The sequence below is a fragment of the Micromys minutus genome (assembly GCF_963924665.1).
Source record: "Micromys minutus genome assembly, chromosome: 24".
NCBI lineage: Eukaryota > Metazoa > Chordata > Mammalia > Rodentia > Muridae > Micromys > Micromys minutus.
Window position 1 is genome coordinate 34,018,105 of NC_137959.1, and position 25,002 is coordinate 34,043,106.

General features: G+C 43.4%; 1 protein-coding gene across 1 annotated transcript; it reads right to left on the reverse strand.

The window, feature by feature from the left end:
- Positions 1-1,076: 1,076 nt before the first annotated feature.
- MLKL (mixed lineage kinase domain like pseudokinase) lies at positions 1,077-24,256 on the reverse strand. The gene is made up of 11 exons (XM_080937495.1): positions 24,144-24,256; positions 19,858-20,290; positions 17,402-17,475; positions 13,242-13,425; positions 8,928-9,025; positions 6,604-6,739; positions 6,287-6,362; positions 3,422-3,573; positions 2,648-2,697; positions 2,089-2,229; positions 1,077-1,173 (listed from the first exon to the last, which is right to left on the reverse strand). The coding sequence occupies exons 2-11, from the start codon at positions 20,286-20,288 to the stop codon at positions 1,115-1,117; spliced, it is 1,401 nt and encodes a 466-aa protein (XP_080793621.1). The 5' UTR covers positions 20,289-20,290; positions 24,144-24,256; the 3' UTR covers positions 1,077-1,114.
- Between the last annotated feature and the right edge of the window lie 746 nt (positions 24,257-25,002).

Sequence of the window (25,002 nt, forward strand, 5' to 3'; positions counted from 1 at the left end):
ATAACCATAATTTTTAGAAGACAAAGTCAAGGTTTTTTGTTTTGTTTTGTTTTTTTAACAATTTCAACAGTCCAGTGCCTCTAAAATCCATAAAAGGACTCTTCACACACTGCAGTCCCCTAAGAATACCTTTCACGGAGAGAACCTCCCATGTTCTTTGATGTGCTAGATTTCCAAATAACACCCTTTCCTTCCTATCATAACCTGTTCTCAGGTCACTGGCCTTTTCCAGTGGTGAGAAAATAAACTCTGGATCAGCATAGTATCACTAATTCGTTTGGCTTGGTTTTTGAGACATGCTCTCATGTAGCCCCGCATGACCTCAAACCCACTATGTAGCTGAGGATGACTAAACTTGGAATCTTTCTGCTTCTATCTACTAAGTGGATTGTTCAGTATCAAACACAGGGCTTTGTACAAGTACTCTTCCAACTGAGCAGCATCACTGGTCCCTAGATCACAACAGTTTAGAGATTTCTGGATCTCTAAATTGTTGTAAACAGTCAGACACTGTCAGATGCCAGGCCATGAGCATCTAAAGGTCAAGTTTTTAGTTCAGTGGATAAAGACATTTACTATTACAAAACAGGAAATATTTACTTAGCTCATGTTTTTGTGAATTGGCAGTGGAGGAGGTTTTTTTAAAGAATTATTTAGTTTATGCATATGAGTATAGTGTCTCTGTCTTCAGACACACTGGAAGAGTGCATCAGATCCCATTAAAGATGGTTGTGAGCCACCATGTGATTGCTGGGAATTGAACCCAGGAGCTCTGGAAGAGCAGTCAGTGTTCTTAATCACTGAGCCATCTCTCCAGTCCCATGGAATTGTTTTCTATTCGTCACAAATAAGAGCTTTGACAGATTTGGTGGTCTATGCCCTTAATCCCAGAATTCAGGAGGCAAAACTGGAAGAGTTCTTTGTGTTTGAGCTAACTGTTCTAATTAGAAAGTTCCGGGCTTGCAGGGGCTACATGGTGATATCCCATCTCAAAAAAAAAAAAAAAAAAAAAAAAAAAAAAAGGCAAGCAATCAAAGAAGAAAGAAGATGTTTACACCCAGCAATAAGTTGGTGCTGTCAACAGATACGAAGGACAAATGTCCAGCTTGTCTCTCTAACAAATGTTCTTCTTGTCTGTGGAGTCTTCAACTGCAGACAGTCTCTCCAAGATTCCTATGAATGAGTGAAAAGAATGAGATAAGAGCAGGTTCCTGACAGCTAAGCTAATAACAGGAAGAAGCCTACAGTAGACAATGCACAGGAACAGTGTTTGCCTGGTCTTCCTACTTCCCAAACCATCCTCACACATGACTCTAACCTGTCAATCTTTGAAAGCCCAAACCTCAAATGAGACATGGTAGTGCATGCCTATATCCCTGGCACATTTGTAACCTCAGCTCTGAGGGGGTTCTGAGACAAAAGGAGCTACCAAGCTGAGAAAATGAAGCCCCCAGTTTCAAGAACAGACCCTGCCTCAAACAGAACAAGTGAATGACCTGGATCAGCAGGTTATTCTTCAGTGACAGGGTCCTGAGAGAAAGGACCAGGAGATCTGACAATAAAGAGAGTAGATGATAGAGAAGATATGAAAGTTTGGGGATGTGGGTGATCTTGCATAAGCTATGTCTTATGCCAAGTAAGCTTATTAAGTAACACAGCACCTTACATACTTCTGGGGGAGACATGGAGCAGAGTCAGCAGAAACTGTCACAGAATGGGACAAAGTCAACAAGAAGCTAATTAACATTGCAGAGGGAAACACAAAACATTTCAAAAACATTATAGACTGAGCACGCAGCAGCTTAGGACTGATAACCAAAGCCCCACGCAATGGGGAGGAATTGGGTTTCAGTATCTAAAACTTGTCTCCCCAAAGGCCTAGATCATAGGCCACCTCCCACTCTGTCAAGCATATGTCTAGTTTTAGAGAAGGAACTATAGCCTCGGGGAAAGACTGAGGCTCAGTTCCCAAATAATGTCAGAAGTTCCAGCCTTAAACAGTGACGTCAGAGTTCTCCAGATTTGGGAAACCTTTCATAATTGTGAAACAAACACACAGCTTGTATTCTTTGTCAGAAAGAATCCTACCATCCACAGAGGGCCGATGAGAGGGTTCATGAGCCCGGCATTCATTAATGATCTTCTGCAACAACTCGGGGCAGTCTTGACCCACCGGCTCCTGCTTTCTGTCCTCAGCCACCATCTCTTCGATTTTCTTAGAATTGTAGCCTGGCGTGGAAAAAAAAAAGGATATGAGGCTTAAGTTTTTACTCACGTACTTCTCTCTGGGTTATTGATAGCTAGGGTTAGAATGAAGGACTTAGTATGGAGAAAAAGGAAAAGAAAAGAAAAAGACAGACAGACAGAAAGAAAAAAGAAAGGAAGGAAGGAAGAAGGAAGAAAAAAGAAAGAAAAAAGGAAGGAGAGAAGGGGGAGAGAGAGATAGAAAGAGAGATAGATAGATAGAGAGAGAGAGAGAGAGAGAGAGAGAGAGAGAGAGAGAGAGAGAGAGAAAGTGAAAGAGTGAGCAAAGTTCAGGTATTTCTTATGTTAGAGAAGCAAGTGACCAGGACAGCACAGATAGGGAATTCCTGGCCTCTCAGAAGAGGACCCAACCCCAACCCCAGCAGAGCCAGCCGTTCTTCACCTTCAAACGGGATCTTTCCAGTGGCGATTTCCCAGAGTACAATTCCAAAGCTAAAAGAAAACCAAGGGCTTGTCAGGTGGGTGACTTGAAAATGACACACTCTTTTGAAATTGATCTCCAGAAACCACAGAAAGGTGGAAGGGGAGAAATGGCCCTAAAAGGTTGACTGTGGCATCCACACACATATTTGGTGCTATGTACATGCCCACCTTCACACACACGCACACACACACACACACACACACACACACACACTCACACACACACATTTAAAAAATTTTTCTTTTAAATTGGGCTGGAGAGATGGCTCAGTGGTTAAGAGCATTTGCTAACCACGGTTCAGTTCCTAGCACCCATATGACAATTCACAGCCATCTATAATTCCAGTTCTGGGGAGGGGGGGTCAGACACCCTCTTCTGGCCACATGTTGCACATACACATCGACATAACACACATAAAACAAAAATAAATATATCCTTAAAAGGTTTAAAAATAAAACCAAGAAACTAAGCACCCACCACATTTCTTTTCTCATGTCCCTTTAGCCATTTCAGGGAACTGTGAAGTTTCTGGTTACCACCCAACTGAAGTCATTATCTCACCATATCTAGTGCTAGGGAATGAAGCTAGAACTTACACGCATCAAGCAATTACTTCACCACCAACCTGCACCCTGTTCCTGCCCGATAGAATTAAGATGGTCTTCAAGGCAGGCGTTTGCCTGGGACTGTCCCATCCTTTCCACCCGAGTTAGGATCTGGACAGGAACATACCTATATATTTCAGCTTTCATGTCATATATACAATATGGATTTTTCAATATCTCAGGGGAGAGATATGATGTCGAACTGAATCTCTCTGCTTTAGTGCTCTTTGTCGTCTGACTGATGGAAGTCTGTGTTTTGCTTAACTCAAATCCTGCAAGCTAGACAGAAAGGTGTGTTAGATGCAGATGTTGAAACAGCAAGCTCATGGGTGGAGGGGTAGAAGGTAGAGTTGGGGAGTGCTTTTCCCTTGGGGACTTATCTTCCTTTTTTTTCTTTCTAAAAAAAGACTTATTTACTTATTTTATGTGTATGATTGTATAATGAATGTCTTCAGACACACCTGAAGAGAGCATCAGCTCCCATTACAGGTGATTTTCTGGGAATTGAACTCAGGACCTCTGGAAGATCGGCCAGTGCTATTAACTGATGAGCCATCTCTCCAGTCCCATTGGTGCCTTCAGACTTTGCTTTTGTTGACCTTCTACATTTACTTTATCATATTGTACTGATCAATCAAGAGAAATAGGAGGACAGCTCTTCTCAATAGAATGGGGATGGTGGAAGAAAAGAATATTTGAAACACTGGCTATAAGGTCCTGCTATGGTTTGGCAAGTTTACTTACTAAACTTACTTATGAATTGCTAGTAACACTCTATTAGATAGGGCTTTCATGGTGAAAGTCTCAACTCCAATCAGTGAGGCTGGAGAAGAAACACAGAGCTACAGCGTGGATGGATTTTTCCAGACTCACAAGTGACATGAGGAAAGCCCCTTTATTCCCTCTGTCCTTTCATGGTGTCCTTGTTCTTTTGGACCTTATATAAAAAGTGTGAGTTATCTTTGTCAACCCAGAATGGTCATCTAAAGATGCCATGGCACGATTCCCAGTCGAGTGGCTGTTAGCGTCATCAGTGTGCAGAAGAATTAGGTTGACCAAAGTCAACCAGGAACCCAAAGTCATCTAGTTACCCAACTTGGGGAGGGGATCAAGTAAATGTTAAGACACATAGATGGCACAAGGTGTGGTTCCACATACCTCTAATCCGGGAACTCAGGAGACAGAGGCAAGTGGATCTCTGTGAATTCAAGGCCATCTTGATCTACAGGGCAAGTTCCAGGACAGCTAGGGCTACACAGAGAAACCCTGTCTGAAACAAACAAACACCCAACAACCACAGAAGACACTTAGTTGGGGAAAAGCTCCATCTACATGAAGCTTTCCATGGTAGAATATTATCTGCACATCTGTCTGCTAGGAGTCTGTTGGTTGCTATTGAAATGAGCAAGCTAGAAAACTCAGCCAAGTGGCACTACTCTTGGCTGGATGCTGGTCTGATGCAATGCTGTCATAGCAAAGAATGTCAATAACGGAGCTGAAGAGATGTCTCAGTGGTTAAGAGCACTGGCTGCTTTGCCAGAGGTGCTGAGTTCAATTCCCAGCAACCACATGGTGGCTCACAACCATCTGTAATGGGATCCAATTCCCTCTCTGGTGTGTCTGAAGACAGTGACAGTGTACTCACATACATAAATAAGATCTTTAAAAGTATGTTAAGAAAAAAGACCTGGGCAACATGCACCCCTACCCCCCCCAAGCCCTTTACTCCTCCCTTTACCCCCAGCCATGGCTGGAATTGACAGATATTCTAAGCAGTGACACAGTAGCCATGGGCAAGAAAAAAAAAATCCACCACGAGGTTAGATTGACTATTTTGTGATTACTATCACCTTGCACCCACAAGGTACTCTATGGATATCCCCTTGGACAAAAGGGTCAGCAACAAGATGTCTTCATAGACTCAGCTTTGACACTCAGAGACACTTGAGATCCAAGGTCAAGTTTGTGGGGTGATATAAAATGGGCAAGATCTTATGGTTCTTTCAATAACTTCAGTTTTAGGTAGTTTTTGTTTCCATCACCAAAAACAAGAAAAGAAAGAAAGAAAGAAAGAAAGAAAGAAAGAAAGAAAGAAAGAAAGAAAGGAGGAAGGAAGGAAGGAAGAAAGAAAGAAGAAAAGGAAGTATCTATGGATGGCAAAACATTCTTGTGGAGTTTTGGACAATGAGTTAAAAAGCCCCCTTTTCCTCTGAGTGAACAAAACAAATTATGGTAGATTCTCAACTAACCTTTGGTTCTGTTCCCCTGAAAAACTGATAAAAAGTAGACTGTTAATGTATGCGTCTAAGTAACCTAATGATAAAAATGATCAATTATGTATGAGTTGCTTAAGAGTAGGGGTTGGAGGACCAAAGATGATACTTTGTAGCAACTATTATATACTGGAACTGGCTCATCAGTTTCAGGGTCGAGTTCTCAGAGATATTTATTAACTCTTGTTAAGTCATGAGACTTCAAACTCTGGGTGGCCTCATACCAACCTAATGAAAGCCCTTCTTTTTAGTAGCAACCAGTAGGCACAAAGCCAGTATTTCCTGGATGAATGTGAGGACTTCCCCTAAAGAGGAGGGGTTGATGCTGCAAGCAGGCTGTGCTCCCTGTAAGATCCTTGTAAGTGACCCTGCATGAGAAGTGTGGCCGCACAAGCATCTTCTGAACCTGAACGCTTCGTTGAACATAAGCAGATCCCCTAGTAGGTATTGTAGTGTTGTAGAAGCAGTGTCTAGAATCTAAGAGAAATGGCTCTTAGCTCATCTGGGCTCAAGGGGTGGGTGGGGTAAGAGGCAGGTAGGCATATCGGAGTCGGAAGCAAAGGATGAAATCTGTTCTGTGGTGGGCACCCAGTAAGCTGTACAAGCAGGAGAAGAGATGGAACCCAGTTCTAAAATCTAGGAGGGAACTAAGAATACTCTCTTTTAGCAGCTCTGCAAAGCTCCGACCGACCCAAGGAGCCCTTGGAGGATATGCTCACCTTTACTTGGTAGCCTCCAGCTACCAGGAAGCTGGAGCTGCTGATGTTTCTGTGGAGCGTTTTCTCTTGGTGTAGCCTGATTAAAACCAAAGGTAGGGTGTATTAATAACCTTTAGTGGGATAACGAGGCTGTCTAGTACCCTACCTTCCGGGTGGACAACTTAGAAAAAATGCACCTGCCCGGGATAAGAGTCAACAGTGGGAGGGAAGGGAAACCATTCAGGGCTTCTGGCCTGTTCTCCCAACATCTCTGAGATCATCAGTAGCACAGACAGACTCCTCCAGTTCTTTGTGGTGCCCGTCTAGCCCTCCGATACCTGTATAAGCCTCTGGCTGCCCCCAGGACCAGGAGGCTGCGCATGCTCATTGTGAGGTCCGTTTCTCTATCCAGCAGTTCCCTCAGGGTTCCAAATTCACAGTACTCCATGACAATGGAGAATTCAGGGGGGTTCACTAGTGGAAAGGAAGCAGATATTGTAAAGATCCAGCACCACTCAGGGTTTCCACAGCCACAAATCACCTCTCGGCTTCTTTCTATAGAGGTACATTCTGCCCTGAAGTGAATTCCATTTCTCCTCCTTAAGACTAACCCCATTTCAAAGTACAAAAATCTCTATCTGAAGAAAACTTTTAGTGACATTTATTCTCTCAGGTAACGGCTGAGGCGACTTGCTCACTTTGGATGTGAACGTTCTTTTGTTTCTAGCCTACGACCTGAGACCTTGACTTCTAGTCACTGCTCTTCACCAGTCCCTTCCACAGATACACAGAGTACGTGGGACTTAGGCTGTGGAATGATTTCCAGAAGGGGGAATGGGAAATGTTGCTTCCTCTTTCTAGGCAACAATAGCAATCATGAACAGCAGGGAAAATGTAGCCACATCAATGCTGGTTTTAGCAATTAAAGCCACATTCAAAAATAAAGAAAGAAAGGAAGGAAGGAAGGAAGGAAGGAAGGAAGGAAGGAAGGAAGGAAGAAGAAAAGAAAAGAAAGGAGACTGAGAGTGGCGCCCCACTGTGTTGATCACAACACCTAGGAGGCAGAGGCAGGAGAATCTTTGAGTTTCAGGTCAGCCAGAGCTACAGAGTCAGATTCTGTCTTAAAACAAAGCAAAATTGTGGCGGTGGTGGAAAACACCTTTATTCCCAATAATCATGAGGTAAGGGCAGGTGGTTTTACAGAATGAGCTCCAGGACAGCCGGGGCTACACAGAGAAACCCTGTCTTGAAAACCAAGAAAACAAACAAATAACCTCCCCCAAACCAAACCAAAAAGTATAGGTTAATTGGTTGGGTTAGAGAGTTTTGCAATTTTTTTTGTTTGTTTTGATTTAAGACCAGGTCTCCTGTAGCCCAGGTTGCTTCTTGAACCACCACCACCTCTTCCTCTTTTTCCTTTTCTTCCTCCTCTTCCTCTTCTTCCTCCTCTTTATTCTCCTTTTCCTTGGTGCTTATTTATGTATGACTTTCTGCCTGCCTGTACATTCATGCACCACATGCATGCCTGGTGCCCAAAGAGTTCATAAGAGGGTAAAAGGTTATCAAATCCCCTAGAGCTGGAGTTACTGGAATTAGGAAGCTGTGAGCCACCATGGAGGTGCTGGGAATTGAACCTGCGTCCTCTGGAAGAGCAACTACTGAGTCATCTTTCCAGCCTGATCTGGAACTTCTCACAACACATACACCACACACACACAAACACACACACACACACTGACAGACACACACACAGACAGACACACACAGACAGATAGACACACACACACACACACACAGACAGAGAGATCAGAGAAAAAGACTCTGCAAAACAGAGAGAGGACTTGGGACTCTGGAAATCAAGTTCCTTCTCCAGGGCTGGGTTTTTTTTTAATCTTTTAAGACTTTGAATTAAATCTCCTAATTTTGGGTTGGTTAGTTTGAACAAAGACACCCACAACTGTTTCATAAACCATAGTTTGGGGTGGCATAGAGGTAGTGTGCTTGTGTCCTACTGGTGGGAAACCAAAAACCAGAAACCAAACAAACCTTGCCAAGCTTTTGTTTTCAGCTAGAATTTTGTCTCAGGTCAGGAGAGTGAGGAAGAAGCCAACCATCCTAGAAGCTTGTCACCTTTTACCTGCTTATGCCTTTCTCTATCTGTCTGTGTGCCTATCAGGGAATTTGTCTGACATTTAGTTCCTCACCACTACTCTGTGAACTGCTCTTAAAAATTTAGCACATGGGCCATGCATGGGCACAGAGGTACACAACTCTAATCCCAGTATTTGGGAGGTAGAGGTAAGCAGTTCTCTGTGAATTAAAAAAAAAAAAAAACAAAAAAACAAAAAGAGTGTAATGCTATGCTATGCACACCATATGGCTGTTTGCACACCATGTGGCTGTTTGCACACCATGTGGCTGTTTGCACACCATATGGCTATTTGCACACCATGTGGCTGTTTACACACCATGTGGCTGTTTGCACATCACGTGGCTGACCTCCGTGCTTAAATCGAAAAACACAGTTCTCTAACCTTTTAAGCTCTCACCTACAAATCTATAATAAACTTCTCTTTAAGACTCAGAAAAAGGAATGCATTAACATTATCAGACAGCATATTCTAGGCAGTCAAAGCTTGACCAATCCCAGTAGCTCCCTTACCTGTTTGATCGATGCAAATCCCAAATATACGCAAGATGTTGGGAGAATCAAATCTCTTCATGGCTTTGATCTCATCATTAAAAGTGAGTCTCACTGTTCTAGGAGGGTGGAAGGGAGAATTAGCATTTGGAATTTGATGCTCCCTCAAACAATGTATAGTATACTATGCATTCAGCATGCATGCAATCAGGCACCATCAGAGAATCTAACACCATCAGAGACTCTTAGTATAGGGAACACCAGAGTGATGGGCTTGGCTGCAAGTTAAACTTCCCAGATGAACTTGGAGGCAGAATTAGTCCCTAAGTATCTATGACAAGAGCAATAGGATTTGTTCAGCTCTTTCTGGTGCTTGATAGAATTATATTTTTGTGACTTATATGGCAAACTAAGATATCACACTTTTATTATTAGTTTTATACAAATGTCATATTTTACTTGAGCAAATGTCCTGAAGAACTGTGGAATGTGTTCTATTTTTTTTTTTAAAGATTTATTTTATGTATATGATCACACTGTCACTGTTTTCAGACACAGCAGAAGAGGACATCAGATCTCATTCCAGATGGTTGTGAGCCACCATGTGGTTGCTGGGATTTGAACTCAGGACCTTTGGAAGAGCAGTCAGTGCTCTTAACCACTGAGCCAACTCTCCAGCCCGGAATGTGTTCTTGATTAGCAAAAATAAGGACATCAGAGATTATATACTACATGAAAATTTATAAACAAAATTCCTTCCAGAAAATGGCCTCAGGAATATGGGTGTCAGTTATTAGGGAGGTCACCGTCCTCATCAATTCAGCCCAGATTGTTTGTTCACTTGAGTGTGAGGCTGAAAGAGAAAGTGATATCTGTGCACAATCCTTCAGGGAGGCAGATCAGGACCAGAGCACACAGAAATCAACTGTATTTCAATATGCCAGCTATGAGAAATCTGAAAATACAAGTAGAATAATTTCACTTATGATGGTATAAAATGAGCAAAAACTTACAAATAAACATAACCAAGCCGGGTATGATGGTGCAGGTCACCAATCTAAGCACTCCGAAGGCAGAGGCAGGAGTTCCAGTCAAGCCAGGACTACATAATAAGACCCAGTCTCAAACAAACAAGCAAACAAACAACTGATCTCACCACCCCCAAAAAGCTCAATCAGTATGTTCACGGGTGCAAAGACCGATTAATTGACCCACGGGACAGATCAGAGAGGTACAGGAACTAGACTGATGTTTATACAAAAAAACGTATATAGTAAGTGTGGTGCTGCCTCTAAGTGGAGAAAAGAATGGGCTATTTAATAAATAATACAGAGAAAGCTGACTTACTCTGTGGGAAAAAAAACAAAACTAGACCCTGCATAATATCACATTTAAAAACTGATTCCGGAAGAATTAAAGCCTCAACTTAAAAAATTAAAACTGGGGTGGAAAGATGCCACTGACTGCTCTTCCAGAGGTCCTGAGTTCAATTCCCAGCAACCGCATGGTGGCTCACAGCCATCTGTAATGGGATCTGATGCCCTCTTCTGGTGTGTCAGAAGAGAGTGGCAGTGTACTCACATGCAAAATTAATTTAAAAAAAACCCTGGTGCTGAGAGATGACTCAGGTCAAAAGCGCCAACTGTTCTTCCAGAGGACTTGGTTCAATACCCAGCATTCACATGGCGGCTCACTACCATTTATAACTAGTTCCAGGGTATTCAATACCCTCTTCTGGCCTTTGCAAACACCAGGCATACAAGTGGTACACAGACACACATGTAGGAAAATCAGCCATGCACATAAAATAACATAATAAAAATTTAATAAAAGTTTAAAATACTGATACTACTATTAATAAATGTCATTATTTAATCCCTTTAATCCCAGTACTGTTTAGGCCAAGGCAAGTGGAGCTCAGCGAGAGTGAGGTCAGAGTTCCAGGCCTGCCAAAGCTACGTCGTGAGACTCCATCCAATATAAAGAAAGAGAGTCAATCTTAGGCATAGAGAAGTGTATTTTGAGAGCACAAATAATAATGTGAAGTTTGGGTGCACCTCCATAAAAATTAAAGATGAATGCTTGATGATGGCCATCAAAGACAAAGCTAGAGTCACATGATGATGGAAGATGTTTGCAATATCTACAGCTGAAAAACAATTGATTTCCACAAGATACAAAGTTCTTCTGCAAATGGGGGGAAAAAAAATACCCTAGAAATTGCTAATGTTACAGAAGAGAGGGCAGACGACAGGAAGAGGTAAGTCTCGGAAAAGGGAAGCCAAGGAGCTACCATGAGCAATGCAATACTAACCATGGGTGTGCGCTCACCTCTGTGGGAGAAGCAAGAAGACAAGAAGTCACATGCTATCCATCATAATGGACTGAATTTCTGAAACTGTAAACCAGCCCCGGTTAAATGTTTGCCTTATTGAGAGTTGACTTGGTCATGGTATCTCTTCACAGCAGTAGAAACCCTAAGACAGACCCTGAGTTTGATTCCCAGCACCCACACAATGGGTAACTACAGCATCAGGGGAATCTGATACCTCTGGCCTTCAAGGGCACCTGCACTCACACACACTTACTCACACATGTACATATAATTTTAAAAAAATGTTACAATGAAACACAATTCTTTGTAAACTAATAAAATGTAAAAACTGAAATGGCTAAGCACATAAGATTAAATGCTCAGGGGCTGGAGAGATGGCTCAGTGGTTAAGAGCACTGACTGCTCTTCCAGAGGTCCTGAGTTCAATTCCCAGCAACCACATGGTGGCTCACAACCATCTGTAATGGGATCTGATGCCCTCTTCTGGTGTGTCTGAAGACAGCTACAGTGTACTTATATATAATAAATAAATAAATGTTTAAAACAAAGATTAAATGTGCAAGCTGGGAGGTGACGATTTGTACCTTTAATCCCAGCACTTGGGAGGTAGAGGCAGGTGAATCTCTGTGAGTTTGAGACCCAGTCTGGTTGGTCTATAGAGAAGCAAGTTCTAGATCATCCAAAGCTACATAAAGAAATACTGTCTTGGAAAAAAAAAAAAAAAGAAAGAAAAAAAATGACCAAATTTATTAGAAAACAAAATGCTTTCATATCTGATACCACTTTGCAAGGATAAAACAAATTTAGAAACACCAAGGATCAGTCAGTATATGACGTATAAGTGTTTTCAGGCACGACAGGGGGTATACTGTATACTGTAGACACACCCACTCGACTCTAAGAGCTTCCTGATAATACTTAGTCAATTTAATATTCGTGCAGCCTGTGATCCAATGGTTTCTATCCTGGAGTTACAGCCCAAAGAAATTCTTGTACAAGTGTTGGCGGTATAGCTTAGTGTCAGTGTTTGCCTCTCACGGTGGCACTCTCAGTGGGAGAAAGTTGGAAGCAGATGTTGTACAGCATGGGAAACAGGCAAAATGCACACTGATACCAAATGAGTCACCAGATTCACTTAAAATAAAATGATTGAGCATGATTCAGCATGTTTCATGGTGCTGAGTCAGGAAAGTAGCTGACAGAAGACCACTCTCTCACCTATGAAACACTAATGAAAGAGTGTATTTTATGGGAAAATACAGGGACAAAACACTGAATTATTGTCTGCAGAGTTCCTGGCACCACAGCAAAAGGAGAATTGTATGTAAAGAGGATGAATTGAGAAACAGGATTATAAGATAAAAATTTGTTGTGATTGTTTTGAGACAAGGTCTCTCTGTAGCCCTGGCTAGCCTGGAACTCTTTATATAAACCAGGCTGGCCTTGAACTCAGACATGGCCTGCCTCTACCTCATGGGTGCTGTGATTAAAGGCTGTGTCTGGAAAAAAGAGTATACATTTTGAAAGATACGTGAAGCCATGAGTAAAAGGGAGTTGGGGTAGAAAGAGAGTTGCCCAAGGCTAGCATACTTCATTTTCTTTTGTGTGCATGAGTGTTTTGCCTGCATGTTTGTCTCTGTAGCATGTGTATGCTTGGCTCCTGTGAGCCAGAAGAGGGTATCAGATCCTCTGAAACCAGAGTTCCAGATGTGAACTGTGATGTTCGTACCAAAAATTGAACCTGAATCCTCTGTTAGAGCAAATAGCCCCTCTATCTTCTCTGGTTCTATACCTCTGTTTTTTGTTTTTTGTTTTTTTGTTTTTTTGGTTTTTTTTTTGTTTTTTGTTTTTGTTTTTTTTTAAATAATCCACAGTAAGTCATTTAACCCTTTAGAGCCTGACTTCTCCCCATTTAATAAAGGAGAAAATATACCTTTCTCTTTGGGAAGTTATAGAGAATAAGTGTTGGTGTGTATGAAGAGTCATATCCTATAGCTTACCCAACGCTTTCGGCCTTGGGGTTGTTGAATACTTTGATGGTGACTGGAGACCTGTGATACTCTCCTCTATAAATTGTGGTGAGCCTATTTGTCTTCAGTTTGGTCCACAGAGATCCAAGATGTTCCTTCGGAATCTCCTTGATTTGGAGATCTCGTGGAATCTCCTGTGTGGGTTTTAGTGAGCCTGAAACAGAAGGAGATTAAAAAGTCAGTGTGCTAAGAAAGTGTTGAAAGGGAAGTGAGGGCTGGAGAGATGGCTCAGTGGTTAGGAGCACTGTCTGCTCTTCCAAAGTTCAATTCCCAGCAACCACTTGGTGGCTCACAAGCATCTGTAATGAGATCTGGTGCCCTCTTCTGGCCTGCAGGATATATGCAGGCAGAATGTGTATACATAATAAATAAATGAATCTTTAAAAAAAAAAAAAGAAAGAAAGAAAGAAAGAAAAGAAAAGAAAAAGAAAGGGAAGTGACCTCTTTTTGATGTGGGAGGGAAGTGTCACTCCATGAACCAGAGCTTCTCAGGGCAGAAAGTCCTCTGCTTCTGAGTTACACACAGAGACACAGCTAAAGTTGGCAGTGAAACAAGCTTCGTGTACTTTCTGTCCCTCTTTTCCAACCTATATATTTTTTCTTACAATGCATGGGATTGAACCAAGGAATCTGTGCATGCTCAGCAAGTGCTTTACCATTGAACTATGCTTCCTTTTCCAGTCTTGCTTATCTTTCCAGCCTTAACACAAGCTTCTCTCATCTCAGAGCTGTCTCTACTCCCATTGCCACATGGCTTGGCACTAGATACCTAGCATCATATCTAGTTATTTCAGACCAAATAGGGACATGGATCAAGTTCAGCAACTATACTGCTCTCAGTTGTATGGCTGTTTCCTCATGGACCGAAACATTTTCTTCCTCAGAATGTCACGAAGTTCATAGGAAACTTCCAAGACCGAGGAAGCTCAAGAAAATTACAGGACTCATTTACAGAAGTCTCTCCATAGTAAACATCGCTGAATGAGAGGAGACTCTTGTGTAGGAGACCAGTGATCCAGTTTTCTTAAGTTCTTGCTTATGCTACAGTGGGAGGTTTTTAGGTCATTCAAGTGCCCCAAATCACTTATACTCCCATAAATAACCCCTTACAAATGTTCCTGAAAGTAATGATGATATTTTGGCTTACCAAGATGGATTTGGACAGAATCATTCTTTGGACTGTGTGCCAGCTAGTTTTATGCCAATTTGACACAAGCTAGAGTCATTTTGGAAGAAGGAACCTCAAGTGAGAAAATGCCCCCACCAGATTGGTCTATGGGCATTTTCTTGATTGATGATTGAACTGGGTGTGTCTAGCTCACTGCGTGCAGTACCACTCCTGTTTTGAGTTCCTGCCTTGACTTCCCTTAGTGAGGGAGTGTGATCTGAGAGTTGTAAGCTGAAATACTTTACTTCTCCCAATCAACTTACTTCTGATCATAGTGTTTTAACACAACAAGAAAAATTAAGACAATGCATCTTTTCCCTTTCTGTCTAGGTTAATAGGAATAGGCTTCCTAGGAAGGCAGGGAAGATAGCTCAGTCATGAAGTGTTGCCAAACGTGGTGATTTGAATGAAAATGGCCCTCTTAGATATATAGACACTATTAGGAGATGTGGCCTTGTCATAGTAGATATGGCTTTGTTGAGGAAGTGTGTCACTGAGGGTGAGCTTTAAGGTAGGTATCTGATGCTCCAGCCAGGCCTAGTGTCTCAAACACTTCCTGCTGCTTGCCAATCCAGATACAGAATTCTCAGCTACCTCTCCAGCACCATCTATGCCTGCATCCCATTGTGCTTCCCGTCATGATGACTATAGACTAAAACTCTGAAGTGTAAACCAGCTTCAATGATATATTTCCCTTTATAAGATTTGCCTGTGATTATGGCATCTCTTCACAGCAATAGAAACCTTAACCAAGATACCCTGGAAGTATGAGAATCCGGGTCTGATCTCTAGAATCCATGAGAAAAACTGGACTTGGTGGTATGTGTATCTGTAACCCCAGAACTAGGGAAATGGACATAGGTGTGTCACTGGGGTTTGTTGGCTAGCCATCTTAGCCTAACTGATGAGCTCCAGGTCTCTGTGAGAGACTTGTCTCAAAAAACAAAATAGAGTTCTCCCAAGGAAATAACACTCGAGTTTGGCCTTTGGCTTCCACATGCATGAGAACATGGATATACACTCCCATAAGAAATGTCATACAACATGTTTGCCCCATCTCTCTGTCATTGTCTCCTCTCCTTTAGCCTTGAGGCATATGTTTCTGCCAACTAGAGTCATCTCCTCTGTTGAGAACAGTCTCTGGCATAAAGCAAAAATTTTTATAGTTTTACTGAATAAATGAGTAAATGAACGAGTGCCTTAAATTTCACTGAAATTTCTTATGTGTGTGTTTGCATGTGCATAGAGTATGTTTACACATGTAGGTATTCATGCCTGTGTATGCACATATGGAGGTCAGAGGTTGACATCAAGTATCTTTCTCTATTGCTTGCCATCTTGTTTGTTTCTTTAAAAATTTTATTTTTATTTTTTAAAGATGTATTTATTTATTTCATGTATGTTGGTACATTGCTGCTATCTTCAGACACACCAGAAGAGGGCATCGGATCCCATTACAGATGGTTGTGAGCCACCATGTAGTTGCTGGGAATTGAATTCAGGATCTCTGGAAGAGCAGTCAGTGCTCTTAACTGCTGAGCTGAGCCATCTCTCCAGCTCCCTTATTTTTATTTTATATGCATGAGTGTGTGTCTGCATGTCTGTATGTGTACCACATGTAGATATGGTCCACAAAGCCAGAAGAAGGCATTGGACCCCCTGGAACTGAAGTTACAGGTGAGTGTAGATGTATGAGTGCTGGAATCTGGGCCCTCTGCAGGACTGGAGGACATTTGTAACCATTGAGCCATCTCTCCAGTCCCTATCCACCTTGTTTTAGAGACAAGATCTCTCACTGAAATCTGTAGCTTGCTGACTAGCTAGACTTACTGTTCATTGAGCCCCAGAGATTTTGTTTGTCTTCACCTTCCAATGTTGAGATCCCCTGACTGTTTTTTGTTTTTGTTTTATTTATTTATTTTTTTATGTCAGGGATCCAAACACAGGCCCTCATGCTGTGCCGCAAGCAAGTTACCCACTGAGCCATCTCCAAAGGCCTTGGTTTGAATTTCTTATGGACAGTCAGTCAATGAGCTGAAGCTTTGGTGCTGCTCTAGTTTGCAGGGTAAATGTCTCTAGAGGCCCATGTGTTCAGAGCTTGCTTTTCAGGATGGTGCTGCAGGGAGGTGGTGGAGACAAATGGTGGTTCCTAAGGTATCTGGACGCTTCTAAAGGGGATTGTGGGACCCCAGGCTCTTCCTCCTTCTCTCTTTTTTATTTCTTGACAATCGAGCGAGTGTTTACAGTTCATTACATGTGTCTACCTGATAAGCTGCCTTGCCACAGACTCAAAAACAAGGGGACTAATAAACCAATCATGGACTGGATCTCTTCAAAACTGTGAGCCCAGGTAAACTACCTCTCCTTCTGAGCTACTGCCTTGGGTAGTTGTCATTGTAACAAAAACTTGACTAATATAGATGTGATTCATGGAGGAACTTATTATAATTACTTTAGCATTCTTTCTTAAAAATTATTTTTGGTAATGAACCTAACCTTTAATGGCTGAGTCATCTCTCCAGCCCATAAACTGATTGATTGATTGATTGATTGATTGAGACAGTTTCTCCATGTAGCCCTAGCTATCCTGGAACTCACTCTGTAGACCAAATTAGCCTCGAAGTCAGAGGTTCACCTGCCTTTGCAAGTGCTAGGATTAAAAGTGTGTACCACTATGCCTGGCCTATTTTAGTATTCTGACAGGCACTATGGATTTCTTGCTGGTCAAGAGGCCACTTTCAAATGCTACTTCATGGACAGAAGCCTGGATTAACTGTGACCACTTCCCAAAACCTGTGAGCTGTTTCCCATACTATCCAGCAAAGGAAATGGAGCAGGGCAGGAGCAGAGCAGGCAGGAGCTCTAGCAGACAGATGAGTTCTAATTAGGGCTAGAGAAAGCACAGAAGTAAAGGGTCTGGAACCTGATAGTGACTGTGTGCAACAGGGAACTGACAACTTACATTGCTTCAGGGCTTGTTTGATTTCTTCCATGTTCATATGCAGCTGCATCAGAATAGCTTTCATATTTTCATTTCTGCAGGGAAAAGGGGGCAACATATGTTTAAAAACACAAGGGCTAAATGAAACTACCTGTGCATCAAAACCGAAATGCTAATTAAGGCCACCAAGGTGATTAAACCTCTGAACTATATAAACCAGCCCTCATTAAATGTTTTCTATGAGTTGCCGTGGTCATAGCATCTATTCACAGCAATAAACCCAAAACTAAGAGAGAAGTGGATTCTGCTCTCCCCTTGAGTGGACCTCCCCGTGCTGCCGTAACACGCCCACCTTCCCTAATCCCGGATTTTCTTTTTTCTTCGATGGTGTTTGGTACGATTGCAAGTGTCTTGGTTTCTCTTATTAAAAAAAAAAGTTCTCATTTGCTTTAAAGTGTCTTCATTTGTCCCATTTAGATGTCTTCTGCCAACTTGACAGGTCACAGATCACCAGCCTCTATATCAAATCTGTAGCACAGTTAAAAGACTGATCCATGTGTTCTCCTGTTCCCTTTTTCTCTCTGTCACTCTGATAAGCACCATGACCAAATGAAACCTGAGGAGCAAAGACCATGGGGAACACAGCTTGCTTCCTTATACAACCCCGGGACCACCAACCCAGGGTTGGAACTGCCCATAGCGGGTTGGGCCCTCCCACATCAATCATTAATGGAAAAAAAAAAAAAATCCTCACAGACTTGCCTACGAGCCAATGTGTCGGAGCATTTTCTCAACTGAGGTTCTTTCTTTCCAGATGACAGGAATTTGTATGCCTGCTTGTATGTCTGTGTAAAGGTATCCGATCTTGGAGTTACAGATTCTGGCGGTTTGAATAAGATTGGCCCCCATAGACTCATGTCTTTGAATGCCGGGCCCAAATGGAGTGGCGCTATTAGGAGGTGTGGCCTTGTTGGAGTGGGTGTGGCCTTGTTGGAGTGGGTGTGGCCTTGGAGTGGGTGTGGCCTTGTTGGAGGAAGTGTGTCACTGTGTGGGCTGGCTGTGATATGCTCAGGTCTTGCCCAGCACCCTTCTTTGCTCTTGTTCTCTCTACCCAAACTCTTACTACTAGCATTCAGCCCCTTTACTTCTGTGCTTTTTCTATCAAAGAATTCAGGTCACTCCCCTGGAGTATCTCTCGGAGTTCATAAGGCCTCCATCCTCTTTGCAGCTATAGGATAAGTCCTGCCTAGTTCTTGCTTTCAGACTGCTTGGCATATTGGCTATGCCAGGATATGTCTGTCACATGATACTCTGTCATTAAAAGGCCTCATCATTATGGCTGTCTCTGGAACCTGGGTTCCCTAGAAAAGCAGTCAGTGCTCTTAACAGCTGACTCAGCTCTCCAGCACCCCCTTCTATCCTTTAGATAACAGTGTTGGGGTCATCATAAGTCTAAGGAGGTCATATTTGTCCATGTTTCCTTTGTCTTCCCTTGCCCGGAGACCTAGGCTCATCTCTCACACTCTACCTCCAGCTTAGCCCAAGCCTGACTTCTTTAGAGTCTGACCCTCTATTATGTTCAATTAGAGGGCCAATCTAGTTCAGGCTTCCGTTACTTCACCCTCTAAAATGCTCTCCCCAGTCCACACTTCCGTTCTGACTCTCAGGTGGATTGAATTAATGGCTCTAGCGATTGACTTCCAGGTAGTGACCGTAAACAACCACACTCTTGCCATAGCAACCGAGAGGACAAACAATGTGTGCCTTCGTGTTGAGCTTTGCCAGGTGGCTTGTTTCAGAGGCTGCAGCACAGGTAGAAGCTTGAGACATGGTGGTTCAATTAGGGTTTCCTCTCTGTGGTTCTATCACAAGAGCAATCTTGTCTCTGTATGGCCAGTTCCTTCTTTGTCAAGGCGTCCTGTCAAACGTTACTCCGCCTGTTCTTTCTGAACCGTTGTGTACCATTACTCTGCTTTGTGGCTTTCACTGGCCTTAGAAAAACTTAGCTTTCTATCAACAGGCCTTGCATTCCACGAGATCAGAGATTTTTTGTCAGTTTTGTTCTGTACCATATCTCTAAGATTTAGAACAGTGCTGTGCACGCCTGTACCCAATCCATGCTTCCTTGGTTTGCTTTATTTAATTATTTTTTTATCGGACAATTTTCATCTTAAGTGAGAGTCCCGCAGAATCTAGGACCGTAAGTTATGAGCTGGAATTCCAGATGTTTTAAGAACAAGGAGAGAAGCAGAGAGGGCTCACGAGCAAGTAGCAGCATGCCCCCTATTCCATAAAGGCTTTCCAGGATTTCACTAGACTCACCATACAGCAGGATTTCTGAGTCATAAGCACACACAACTGTTCAAACTTCTCTCCTTCGGCAAACCAAAGTGAGGCCAGGGTGCTCTCTGATTCCATTGGCTCTTCCACCCTACCCCAACCCCAGCCTACTCTTTCCCAGCCTTTGGAAGACTCACCCATCTTCCTCTGCATCCTGTTGATCTTCCTGCTGCCAGGAGGCTGGTTGGCTGACATCTGAAACAGGCTTCCACTGATCTACCTGAAGCAGCAGCAAGAGCTCCCCACAGACGTCTCCCAGCTTCTCATTCACTTCATGGAAGAGGATCTTATCACTGCCCACAGTTACAAACTTCCAAATGTTGGACTTCTTGCTAAACTTTTCTATCTGCTGGCTAGCCTCCTTCAGGACTTCCTCAAAACGGCCCAGGGCAGCAGTAATGTCACTGGGCAGGTTCTGTTTTCCTTGGGTCTGGAGCCTCTGGAGAGGCTGTAGCAGGCCATGGACACGGTTTCCTAGACGTTGGCACTGTTTTTTGCAGTATTTCATCTTTTCACACTGTTGATAGATGAGCTTGCCTAAATCGATGATCTGTCCCAACTTATCCATACCTGAAAGAGATGCATAGATGGTTGAAATGCCATAATTCCCTGTATACCTATTGTTCAGTTAATGGAAGTCAAGGGTTTCTGGGATCCCAATGCCAGAAATGGGATACCTCCACCATGTAAGCTAGGGACAGTTTGCTGCCTGCCAAATCTGCTCTCTCCTTGTGATAAAGCTTGAACTGGGAAGTATTGGTTACCAAGCGTTTTATCTGCAGTGTCCATCAAAATACCTGACTGAGGTCATGTGACTAGCACCTGACCATGGGATATGAGTGGATGAAATTTGTGCTACTTTGGGCCAAGACAGGTTTGTAAATAGAGGATCTCTGGGATGCTGGCATCCAAAAGAACGGATCCTGGGTTCCTGGATAATTGCTTGGAGGAAAGGTGCCCTGTTGCCAGCATTTCTGCTATGGACTGTGTTTGAAGATACAGTTTCGGTTGTGTGAAAGCTATTATAGTTTGGGGCCATCTTGTTCATATCATTTAACCTGTTCTAACACAGATGTCCCGTTGAGGTATTAGAAATACCTCCAGGACCAAATAGGCCACTCAAACCAGTAGAGTGAGCTGATTGAGCATTAGCCTCAATTGCTGCAAAGAAATATGCTTCCAGCCAGGTATAGTGGTGCTTAAATCTTACATTTAGGAGGCTGGGCAGAAGGGTCACAAGTTCAAGGCTAGTCCTAGTTACCTAATGAGAGCCTGTCTCAAAAAAAAAAAAAAAAAAAAAAAAAAAAAAAAACAGAAGAAAAGAAAGAAAGAAGGTAAAGGAGGAGGAGGAGGAGAAGAAGAAGAAACAGAAGACGAAGAAATCTAGGCTGGTGTTATAGCTCAGTGGTGCAGTGTTTGCCCAGCGTTGGCTAAGTCTCTGAGTGAGTGATCCTCAGCAAAGCTCCTGGAGTCAGAGAGATGACTGAGTGGTTCAGAGCCTGTGCTGCTCTTTCAGAGGAGACTCACTGTGCTCTTCTGACCTCTGCAGGCACCAGGCACTTATACATGGTGCAATACACGCATGCTCACATGCATACATACATACAGGCAAAACATTCGCACAGAAGAAATGAGATCATAAATCTAAACTTGAAAGTGTCCTTTCGGCCTCTGTGACTTTCAGTGCATCTCTTACTTCGCCATCTTGTGTTTTGTTTCTAGACTGGTTCCTGCTATGTAACTCAGAATGGCCTTGGTCTCCTGTTCTTTGGCTTCAGTCTCCCTCTGCTTTTGATAGATGGAAGAGTCCAGTGATTCACACCCTTTCGCCAAATCCTGTAAGTAAAAGCCATGAACTGGCCCTTGGGCCCACGGTCCACCTGAAAACCTGTGGAGGTTACTGAGTAAGCTGACACCGCTGTTCTGTAAGGGCAATGGACCTCTTCGTTTCTTGGGAGCAGCCAGCCATCTGACTGTCCTGTCAGACCTCTTGATTTGAAATCTTGCAAGCAAGCCAAAGAGTGTTCTTAAAATGTTGCTGCCCTGGGGCCGGAAGACATGTCAGTCCACAAAGCATTTGCTGAATAAGCATAGGTTTGGATCCCCAGCACCAATTTGAAAAGATCCCCAAACACCTAAAAACCAAAAACCAAAAACCTGGGCATGGTAGTACATATTTGTGAGTCTGGCTCTGGAAGGGTCTGCTCCCTTAATCTTTACATGTAGACAGAAAGGCAGACAGACAGACAAATATAGATAGACACAAATAAATACAAAAAATGAAGTGGGGCTCGATAGGGAGACAGATGACCTTGACCTCTGTCCTCCTCACACTTATGTACCTGACACCACTGCATACAAACATTCGCTTCACACACCGAGCCAAAATCTTGTTAAAAAAGTAACAACAACAAAAACTTTGCGGCCTGCGCTGGAGAGATGGCTCAGCGGTTAAGAGTATTGATTGCTCTTCCATAGGTCCTGAGTTCAAATCCCAGCAACCACATGGTTTGAAAATACCCAGCCTTTGAACTAGTCAAGGCATATCAAAATTAACTTTTTGTTTTATGTGTGTCTTTCATTCTTAAATCCAGAGAGCTCTTGGGCAGGTGGGGTCTATGTGCACTCTGCCAAGAGTCAAATCAGTTTAACTAATTCACTGCTATACGCCACCACTGCCCGGCTAGATTTCCTAATTTTTATTTTAAGAGTGTGGATGTTTTGTCCACGTGTTTGTCTGTGTACCACATACATGTAGAGCCAGAAGGTCAGATCCTCTGGAAGTACAGTGGCCATGTACATGTTGGGAATCAAACCTGGGTACTCTGGGAGAGCAACCAGTTTTCTTAACTGCTGAGCCATGTCCCCAAACCCTCAAAATGCTCAAAGCCATAGCAAGCTTTTCAATGGCCCAGTGAAATAGGTGGTAGATTAACAATTATCTTGGAGGGCAGGAGAGATGGCTCAAGTGGTTAAGAGTACTGACTGCTCTTCCAAGGGTCCTGAGTTCAATTCTCAGCAACCATATAGTGGCTCACAACCATCTGTAATGAGATCTTGTAATGTAATGCCCTCTTCTGGTGTGTCTGAAGCTAAAGTATACTCACATGCGTAAAATAAATAAACCCTTTAAAAAAATTCTTCTCATATATTCCATTCTGAATGCAGTTTTTCCTTCCTCCCCTGCTCTCAGTCCCCACACCTGTTTCCATCCGTGTGTCTGAAGACAACTACAGTGTACTCACATAAGATAAATAAGCAAACCAAAAATTTAAAAAAGGAATTATCTTGGGAAAAATTAAAAGGACAGAGAAAGGGTTATCTTGGGGACGAGACGAGATATCTCCGTGTTAAGAACACTTGCTGCTTTTTCACTGGACCCGAGTCAGTGCCCAGCACCTATGCTGGGTCGGTCAGCTCACAACTGCCTGTAACTTAAGACTCCAGGAGCTTTGAGACTTATTCTGCCCTCCACAAGTACTCACACATATGTGGCACACACATGCACACACACACACACACACACACACACACACACACACACACACACACACACACAAAGGAAAGGAATAAATCCATTTACAGATCAGATCACAACCTGGAGAAAATAACTCCCTGGAATCCCAACCTGCCTTTAAAATATGAGTCAGAAAGTGAAACCCAGGGCTGGGGAGATGCTGAGCCCAAGTCCTCGAGGTTCTTTCTTTGTCTGAGAACAAAGGAGAAAAATCTGGAAATAGTACTAAATATATTAACTTACTCTTCCCTCCCCATCCAATTAAAAAAAAAAAAAAGTCAGATATATCTGGGTTTGGCAGCACAACTTTAAATCCAGTCCTTGGAAGGAAGAGACAGGTCAGTGAATTCAAGACCAGCCTGGACCATATATATACAGTGAGTTCCAGGCCAGCCAGAGCTATATAGTGAGATCCTGTTTTAATAAACAAACAGTCTTAAAAATATCAGGTACCCTTTAAAAAACGTAACATTAGATTATTCATGAGATGGGCCCTAAAAAAGGAAGAGGGCATTTATACTTAAGAACTGGAACTGTGCTGGGTGATTGTGGAGCCTGCCTTTAAACCTCAGCACTGGGCAAGCAAGAGGCAGGCAGATCTGAGTTCATATCCAGCCTGATCTATGGAACAACTTTCTAGTTCCGGTGCAGCCAGAGCCACACAGAGAAACCCTGCCCTGAACGCCCCCCCCCCCCCGCGCCAAACCCCGTAGTCATCTGTGCTGGAAATTGATTGTCCTACTGACTACCCATCTACTCTAAGGCTTGGGCACCTCTTCACGGGTTCCCACCCTTTGCCTCTTCTCAAATCCCATTCCTCGATCTCCATCCTACTTAGGCAAAGGGTCAGCAGAAACCTCAGCAGACAGACAGCCCAGTAGAGCTAGGGAATCGAAACCAACTCACCCCGAGTTCCAGGAAGTCCAATCTGTGATTCTGTGATCGCGAAGGGCACTCGGCAATCCTACACTCAGTTTCAGTATAATCAGTCTCCCGCCGCGATCTTCTGCCTTGCTGACAATGCACGCCAGGCCAGAACAGGTCCCTTCCCTTGGAGCAGCCTTAATGCTCTCGCCTCCCCTCCCGGAGGAACTCCACACTGGCCGCGGTTCCCGCCTAAAGTCAAATTTGGGCCAACGCAGCAGTGCCCCAGTGGAGTCCTCAAAACCAATCTGTCTGACAGCTGTTTCTGTCCAGTCTTCCTCCGGAAACGCTGCCAGTTTGACACGCCTTCCCCGGGGTTTTCTGCTCTTGCTGGAGGTATGCCAGCTTCCTACACGCTTTCTGGACAGCGCCCAGTTGACGCCCCAAGTGGGCTCTGGTCCTTTTCTCAAATCCACTAAATAACGACTCTGGGTCCTCCCAGGTCCTCGGCTTGGGGTCTTGAACTTGGAGATTGAGCAAATAAAGTTACAGGGAGCCCTGTTAATCACTATATGGGATAACCTGGAAGTTCAGGGAAAAAAAGAGAGGGAGGGAGGGAGGGAGGGAGGGAGGGAGGGAGAGGGAGAGAGAGAGCGAGAGAGCGAGCGAGAGGCTGATGAGACAGTTTAGTGAGCGTGATAATCTGAGCAATCTGAGTCATCTTCTCCTGAGCAGAAGGAGAGAACTGATTCCTCCAAGTTGTCCTCTGACCTCCACATGTGCATAGGCCCTGGCACACGCGTGTGCGCACACGCACAGCCCCTATCCCCCAGCACACCCGTAAATACACTAAAGTTGGGGTAACTCCTAGAAGTGCTGAGGCAGTTCATTTGGCTGCTTT

Bases quoted from the DNA above. Each gene is read 5' to 3' on its own strand.
- MLKL (XM_080937495.1), bottom strand. From the start codon at position 20,288: ATGGATAAGTTGGGACAGATCATCGATTTAGGCAAGCTCATCTATCAA. The intron at 17,476-19,857 runs GTGAGTCTTCCA...TTTTCCCTGCAG, and splicing joins CAGGATGCAGAGGAAGATGG to AAATGAAAATATGAAAGCTA. The intron at 1,174-2,088 runs GTAGGATTCTTT...ACTCATTCATAG, and splicing joins TCATCGGCCCTCTGTGGATG to GAATCTTGGAGAGACTGTCT.